Source organism: Emys orbicularis, chromosome 18 (assembly GCF_028017835.1).
Source record: "Emys orbicularis isolate rEmyOrb1 chromosome 18, rEmyOrb1.hap1, whole genome shotgun sequence".
Lineage (NCBI taxonomy): Eukaryota > Metazoa > Chordata > Testudines > Emydidae > Emys > Emys orbicularis.
In genome coordinates this window covers 9697164-9705532 of record NC_088700.1, presented here as the reverse complement: position 1 = coordinate 9705532, position 8369 = coordinate 9697164, and the positions used below count along the sequence as shown (strand labels likewise).

Genomic DNA, 8369 nt, shown 5'->3' with positions numbered 1-8369 from the left:
TGTTATTTTCGGAACGTGTCTTACTTTGTGGATTTTTGAACTACATTTAATGTATACTATACTTTCCTAAAAGATTAATAAAAATCATACTAAGGTCTACAGTCTTGGAGTTAAGTGAGCTTTATGTATTTATTGAGTTTTTAGTCCATGGATTATTTATTTGGAGCATAACAGTTTCTTTTCAGGATTAGCTCTACCTCAGCAGTTCGTGAACAGACATATGATTCCTTGTAATGGACTGTTCACAGCTATTAGTTTATTATGCATGACTGATTCAAGGATAATACAGTTGGCAAGAGAAAAAAGCCATCATACAATGTCATAGGAATCTAGTCACCATTTGAATCTAGTAAATGCTGCACAGCAGAAAATGACAGGATAGAATAGTTGACGTTTTAGAATTTATTTTTCTACAGTTTAGGTTTGGCTTTGATAGCTGCTTCCCACTGCTTTTTCACTAGTGTGTATAGTCTCATAGCTGCCTGCGCATCCTGAATCTGGAAGACAATGAAACAAGCCGCAGGTTAAAGAAAGAAAGCAGTAAGTTGCTGTAGGATCATTGTTAATGGTAGTCACAGCCTCTCATCCATTTTATTCCCCAAATAAAAGTAAACCTTTTTAATTTCACTTGATGTTTCTTTTGATGCTGAAATAATTCATGTAAGAGAACACTTAATTTAGCTGATGGGCAATTTCCATATGGTTAGTGTTCATGAAAATAGGTGATTAACGCTATTGGTATGAAGCAGATAAGGACGGTACAAGCTTTCCTCAGACCGGTATTGCACATTGATATGCTGAGTAAAGATTACCAAATCTCATGAGTACAGAGACGACAATGAGGTTATACTACTACTAGGGTCCCAGAGCCTAAAGCCCAATGCACTGTTGATCCACCCATAAATACATTTTCCCCATGGGTTTACGTACTGAACAGTGCTCCGATGTCTGCACTTTCACATTCAGCAGTTTCTCACAAAGCAGTTTTAGAGATGGACGTCCACTCTGGAGGCAAAAACAAGAGAATCACAGAGTTGTTACGCCAACAATGAAATTAAATAGCATCTCCTCCGTTGCATGAAGGACACAATTACTCAAGCCAAATCTTGCAGTAAGGCTTTAGTTTAAGAATACCCATTAAAGCATAGTGTATCTAAGTTTCTACAGATGAATTGCTGAGACAGATGTCATTTGTCAGGTCACTGAGAGATCTATTCAAACCTCCTCTCTTGTAAATCCCTTCAGCATTATAAGAATGACATAGCCAGTGATATCACTTTCAGCAGCACATATGACTATAGACTCATCAACCATGGCTTTTTTAAGCTTTTAGTGAGAGGGAGAAAGGAAAAATTGGGTGTCTTGTTTTGAAATTTAAAATATTACCTGTCACTTCAAAGGTAAACCTTTGGATCTTGCGTGACAGATGTTTCCAGTCAGGAAGGTGAGCTAACAATATCACAAAATAGAAGAACCCAGTATTTTCTATATATAGATCCATATTATCTTATTTGACTGCCCAGAAAGATGATAGAAAGACCCAACTTCCTGTTTTGAGTTCCAGGAAATGGGAAAGCCAATGAATTTGCTGTGCATGGGTATTACTGGTAATCTTGATTGGCAGAAAGTTACTTAGTACTTTACACATTCCAAACACTGTATAATAGGCTTGGCAGAATTCAACTTTTTAAAATAATTTTTAGTAATAAAAATCAATGTTTATTTTAAGCTTTTTAAAAATTTGTATACATTTAAATTTTCACAGTTGCAGGAAATTATGGGGGATCAGACAATTATTTAATGACCGTACATGTTGAGATTCAAAAAAGTTAAAGCTTTATAACCATTAAAACACAAATTGTCACTATCACATGTCAAAATATACAAAGTAAATACAGGGGAGTCGCATCTTACGCGGCGGTTAGGTTCTGAAGTCAGCGCGTAAGGCGAAAATCGCGTATAGTCGAACGCTCATTGAGTGGAATGGCAGGCGGAATTGCTCGCACTACAGGTACAGTATTTAAATTGTTATTTTTATCTTTTTTGTTTTGTTTTGCCGAGCGCGTATAGTTAAAATCGTGTAAGTTAAATGCGCCTATGATGCGACTCCACTGTATCCTTAAATCAAACTCTAAAGTTCTTAAACAGCATTTTTCTTCCTTTGCTTATCTGTAAATTTCAGTTATTGATGGAAATATTTTTTCAGTTTGTCTGTACAGTGAAATCGAAGTTTACCGCTATTTACTGAAAAAACCTAACCCTTCCAAACCTATGTCTAAATACATTAAACTAGCTAACTTTCATAAATGGCAGTGCGTCACATACCCTCATTTTACATAAAGACAGTTAAAGCAGAGGGGTGAAGGGACTTGCCCAAGCTCGTACAAAGAGTCAGTGGCAGAACCAGGACTGGAGACTAAACGTGCAGGGGGGAATCATTCCTCTAGATCTTGTTGCCTTGCACTAGCACTAAATGTTAGTGAATCAAGATACTATTTTCTGCACATTTCTTACTTTGACTTCCTTTCTGAAAGGTTTGTATCTTTGTGTGTCCCGAATTTTCTTTTTAGGATGATCAAGAAACAGGATCTGAAAGAAAAATATTTCCATTGTAAAGAATGCAGTAGCAGGATACTTTATACAGCTGAGTGCACCACTCCCATCGATTCAAAGGAGTTCACAACATGAACAAGTACGACTGCCAGAGTAAGAGCCCCAACCAATTTGCGTAACCTGGCTCAGATGGGTGCCATCTTCGGGAGGTGCTGCCTGTGGAGCTTGTATGCCCCAGCACGGAATACTCCAGTCTGATGCAAGTAGCCGAGTGTCTCTGTATTAATGATGCCACTGGCCTCACTGTAGAACTTCATAGAGTGTGCTTTGGCCTTCCCTGAATATGCAAATAACTTGAGCAACTTGCTGATTCCTAGACTAGAAGGAAATGTTAAAACTATATAAAATGTGCCATGAGAGCCTTAATGTCCATAAAGAGCAGATAAAAACAGAAGATCCTACGGTCTCATCTGAAAGACTCAGTCATTGGATAGCTGAATGACGCTGTACTTCAACCTACTCTGGAATGACAAAAGACTGAATGGACCAGCTGCAATCTGCACCTATGGTTCCAGAGCGTGGAGGTGTTTTAACCTGATGCTTCAGCTAACATTCTGGGGTGACAAGTCAGTCACTGAAGATGGGGGCTTCAAAGCAATAAATATCTAACCACGTACCTTTAAGTCATTGTGGACAGCATGCCCAACTAAAATCCTTCCTCTCAAGATGTCAGCCACCTCCTTCTGAACACTTTTAAACTCCGCTCCTAAAAATGCAACACATTCTCAGTAAGAGACAAAACAAAGCTCAAGTTTGAGACAGCATTAGGAAGTGGAGTATTTTATGTGGCAGGCACTTCCTTGGGACCCAAGGTATTGGAGAATGCAGAATTCTTGTACACAGTAATCCCCAGCTTGCTCATAACTACAGACTAGAAGATGGCAGAACAGGCACACACGCGAACAAAAATAGCAGTCAATCGAGAAACAGACTTCTACTTATTGGCCTAAGATCACCCTTGCATTTTTGTAGGCAATGATTACAGAAGTTACACTCTACTAGGGGCAATAATGATCACTCTGCAAGAAAGCGTCAAATGTATTTTGATTCATGATCTATTGTAGAGTTCCCTTTCATATAGATATTTTAGGTTGTGCTGAGATTGCGATTGTTTGTTTTATTTCCTACACAAAAATAGAATTAAACAGGCCCAAAAATAGCTTAGCAGTAACTCAGTCAGGGATGTTTCTGTGGTGCTCAACTGGATCCTCTCTCTTAAGGAATGTGCTAGGAAAGATCACTCACCTTTCTTTATGTCCTTGGGCCGTATGCCGCTAACAGCTGTCCTGTAATCAGTCACTTTTTCTGTAGGCTTGACATATTTGTCATAAATACACTTTCCAAATTGGTTCACAATGGATACACGAGCCAGGATGCTGTCTTCACCCTGCGGCCCCACTCCCACCATCTCACAGTCCATGGCTACAGCTTTTGTCAGCCTAAAAGAGGATACCAGAGTTAGAAAGCCTTTGCTATGATCATATACTTCTAACTTCTAGATGTACAAGTTAGCCACCAGTTAAAACAAATGGGGCACTTTACATCTCAGAGTAGTTTCAGTCTGTTTGCAGACTCAGGAAGACATCAGTTTACACTCTGTTTGTGTTTGGAAGCCACAATTGGAAGAAAGAGAAAATGTTTGACACCTCTATATACCGTATATACACTTTATGTTAGAAATACAACCTACCCTGCAAAAGCCTTTTCTTTAACCAGCACCTGTTCCATAGATAGCGGTGATTTGCCTTCTTCAATTCCCATATTTCTTCTAGCAACTTTTGCTGCTTCAGGTCCTATTGCTGCTTCAATATCCTCTGGATCTACACCATCAAACCAGATGTCGGCCCTGCCAGGCAAAGATAAAATTACATTGTAACATTGTTTTAAAAATGTACTGTCTAAAAGGCTGGTTTATCTTTGACAGTTTGGCTAAGCCTGTTTATAAAAGCAAGGAGTCAACTAATTAGTATAAATCAGTGCCAACTAGTCCAACAGTCAGATGCTGTAGACCACGTAGTTTTACTCAAATATCAGAGGACTTGGGTTAGTCTGTCCCATATGGCTAGCCTGGAAAGTGTGGAATTATTTTTACTGTAATCTTATACTGTGTTCCTCAGGGTACACGATATAAGATTAGAAGTATCTGTGTCTGAACTTCTGTCCAGCCACACAACCAATCTATTCTCCTGTCCATTCTGCCCCTTCAGGTACCAGTGATTTCTTAGTTCCCAGGTCTAAATCTGCTGGTCACCAGGTGCTCTTCCACCAGTCTTTTCCTCTCCTTCAGCATTTCAGTGGAGTTCTTTCAAGACTGCAGGTTTTCTTTTTTCATTCATGTCCAGGGCCAAGATTTGTGGATTTCTCTTCCCTAAACCTTTTAGTTTATGATAGCTTGGGATATTTGTATGAACAGGCACCTCCAAAACAGGGCTATGGTACAGAAATCTGTCCGTTCAGGTGGGAAGGGAAGAGAAACATCTCTTAGACGAGATGCAGGTTTCATTTTCAACCCATGTCTCTTATTCCCTGGGTGGATAAAGTAGGAAGTGCTATTGAGGCAAAGCACTGGCAAAGTGCAAAATATCTTGCATTGCCAAATAGCTGCCTCCTCTGGTCATTAAGCAATGGTCCTAACACCCTTGAAGGCAGTGTACCTTGCCCCCCGCCCCATGTCTGTGCCCCTGATGCAGACGGGTAACGGGGCTGAGGCTGGGGCCACAGCTGAGGGCAGGGCAGGAGAGTCATGCCCCCCCAATGTGGGGTGTGCGCCCCACAGTTTGGGACCCTCTGCTCTAAGGGGAACCATGTAGTGTCCATGAAGATAGCTGCAATAACTTACAGCCTGTACAGTAGGGAAGACGTGACATTTTAAGGGGAGGTGGTATAAGGAACAAAGAGGGTCTTCCTCCTTTGAGGAAAAACACAGCGTTGCATCACCCTCTGTCTCAAATTAATCAACTGCAATTAGAATAGTTACAGCCACCTACATATGTAAACATGAGGCCTGAAATACTCACTCTGCTAGCGGCTGCTCTGTGTGCTCTTCAGCTTTCCTCCTCTTACGTTTTATGTCACCTTGTTCCTTCTCAATATTGCCATTTTTTCTTTTCTTGTGCTCCTTTCTGTTTCCCTTGCCATCACTCGAATTCTTGTCACATGCAGTTCTCTCTGATTTCGGGATAGCCAAAGGAACACAAACTTTGGCAGGATCACTGTCCCTCTTGTTTACAGATTTGAATTTTCCCATATCTCCACCTCCATTTATAGCTGGAATTCCTTTGACGTTTCCCTTTTTGGTCGTGTGCTTCTTGGAATATGTTTGGGATACAGGAAGGGACTTATCCAAGCTGGTGGCCTTTTGTTTCAGCAGCTAATATGACCCAAAGAAACCCCACAGAATTTACTGTAGCATTAAACTTTGAAGTTTCCCACTCCACCCCACCCCACCAACACCGCATTTACATTCTCTCTTGTGAATTTACTACTCAATTTCCATGCATGTCCAACCCTGGAGTTGGAAGTTCTACATGTACCTACAATAAGGTACAAATGTAGGCAATAGTCATGCAAGATTCCCCCATACTGAGCCCCACCATTTCAAGGGGTGAAAGAATAGTTCATTCTCCATGGTCCATTAAGTCATTGATCTCTCTGCTGACATTACTGAGAAAGGGGCCAATAAATGCCAACAATTTTAGTGATGTGGACACCTATCTATTATTAAGAACTGGACACGTTTTTCTTGTACAATGAAAACTGCAGTTTTCAGTCCATTTCAAATTGAATCTTTAAGTCTCCTTACACACTCCTCTTCCTCAATCATGCCTACAATAGGTTAATACTGATAACCGTACTATTATAATTCTCAAATCAGACCAGAAGGAAAGAGGCTGTGAAACTTACTAGATCCCCATGGACCAAGGTATTTCAGATACTTATTTCCACTTCTGGATAATTCCATAATTTGACTACTGAACCAGCAAAGCATTTTTTGTTTCAAGAGTTCACAGCAAACTTTATTTGCATAAAACATGCTGTGACCTCTTAGCCAAAACACTCCTCAACATGTCATGTCTTTATATACAGTACCTAAGTCTACAATTCAAAAGAAAGACAACGCACTGAACTAACACCTGTGGGGATCTCAAACACTCAATCCCCCCTTGCAGATTTTCACTAGAACGTAACTGTTTATGGGTTACCCCACTGGGGCATGGTACTAAACTCCTGGATGTCACTGTCACTGACCTCTTGCAGGGTCTTCCAGTTAGAGGAGAACTCCTGAGGAGCTTTTGGGGGCAGCACTTCCACAACTTTGGTGTCCTTTTGTTTTTTCTTTCCGATCTGCTTGACTTTGTTTTTCCACAATACTTTTTTCTTGTTATTCCTGTGCTGTTTTTTTAGATTCTCAGGTTTAGCGGTGGGGATGCTTGTTGAAGCTTTTGACTCTCTGGTCTTTATTTTAGCCATTCTGTCATCAGAAATCAATCACACTTCGAAAGCAACAACCATTTCTGTCAATAAGATGCATAAATCGTATGTTATAGGAATATATATTTTTTAATTTGTTTGCCACACCAGCTAATGCTTATATTGGTGAAATAAGCCTGGATGCAGACAGTCTCTGTTTATCCACAGAAGAGACACAACATAGGCTTTGCAAGTCTGCAGGGAAGTCGGTGTATAATAAGGCGTTTACAGAAATACACAGCAAGTGACAGTTTGCTTTGCTTTGGATTCCCCTAGACAGCAAAACCTTGATAACCACACACTCTGGATTTTAAATATGGTTTATAGGTGATCACTTCCCTGTGGTTTCCATACAGATAAGCCTTCTATGACACCTCTCCCTCACCCCATAGCCAGGGCTCGCCAGCCCCTGAGTACCACGCCAGCCCCATCCACAGAGACCTGTCCCCCCCCGGGAGTGCCAGCCTCAGCCCGGCACCGCACCCCCAGCAAGTCCCACCCGGGAGTGGCGACCCAGCGCCCTGCAGACCCACCCAGAGCCCGCAGGCCCCCGCCACTCACTGCCCGCTCGCGCTGCAGCGCCGGGACCCCGGCCCACGTGTGCCTGCAGCGTCTCCACCTCCGCCCCTCGCCTCCCAGCGCCAGCCGGAAACCGCTCCGAACGGCCGCCGGCGGGAAACACGCGCAGCGCCGCGCCGTTCGGCCCCCCGGGCCGGGGACACGGGGCTGCAGAGCGCGCTGGGGAATGGGACTGGAGGTGTGGGGGGTTGGGCACGGCTGGGGGATCACTGTTGCGGTGCACGGGGGTTTGGGAACTGCTGTGGAGGTGCACGGGGGTTATGGGGATCACTGTTGGGGTGCACCGGGGTTTGGGAACTGCTAATGGGGGTGCACTGGAGGATATGGGGACTGCTATGAGGAGTGCACCATGATTTGGGGACTGCAGTGGGGGGTGCACTGGAGCATATGGGGCACTTAGGGTGACCAGATGTCCCGATTTTATAGGGACAGTCCCGATTTTTGGGTCTTTTCTTATATAGGTTTCTATTACCTCCCACCCCCGTCCCAATTTTTCACATTTGCTGTCTGGTCACCTTAGGGGCACTACCATAGGGTGCACTGGGGTATGGGGACTGCTATGAGGAGTGCACCATGATTTGGGGACTGCAGTGGGGGTGCACTGGAGCATATGGGGCACTACCATGAGGGTGCACTGCAGTATGGGGACTGCAGTGGGGCTGAGAATGTGTTTGAGGGGGTCATCTGGTGTGTGTGTGGGTGCAATT

General features: G+C 42.9%; 1 protein-coding gene across 2 annotated transcripts; it reads right to left on the bottom strand.

Annotated features, from left to right (window-relative positions):
* Window positions 1–203: 203 nt before the first annotated feature.
* REXO4 (REX4 homolog, 3'-5' exonuclease) lies at window positions 204–7706 on the bottom strand. 2 transcript variants are annotated; one of them, XM_065418763.1, is made up of 9 exons: window positions 7645–7706; window positions 6862–7127; window positions 5631–5983; window positions 4304–4459; window positions 3859–4052; window positions 3231–3319; window positions 2515–2589; window positions 931–1005; window positions 204–497 (listed from the first exon to the last, which is right to left on the bottom strand). In XM_065418763.1, the coding sequence occupies exons 2-9, from the start codon at window positions 7081–7083 to the stop codon at window positions 411–413; spliced, it is 1251 nt and encodes a 416-aa protein (XP_065274835.1). In that variant the 5' UTR covers window positions 7084–7127; window positions 7645–7706; the 3' UTR covers window positions 204–410. The 2 variants fall into 2 exon arrangements, with proteins under 2 accessions (XP_065274835.1, XP_065274836.1); XM_065418764.1 differs by lacking the exon at window positions 7645–7706 and adding an exon at window positions 7617–7632.
* Window positions 7707–8369: the final 663 nt, after the last annotated feature.

Bases quoted from the DNA above. Each gene is read 5' to 3' on its own strand.
- REXO4 (XM_065418763.1), bottom strand. From the start codon at position 7,083: ATGGCTAAAATAAAGACCAGAGAGTCAAAAGCTTCAACAAGCATCCCC. The intron at 4,053-4,303 runs GTAGGTTGTATT...ATCCTCTTTTAG, and splicing joins AAAGAAAAGGCTTTTGCAGG to GCTGACAAAAGCTGTAGCCA. The intron at 498-930 runs GTACGTAAACCC...ATTGTCTTCCAG, and splicing joins AGACATCGGAGCACTGTTCA to ATTCAGGATGCGCAGGCAGC.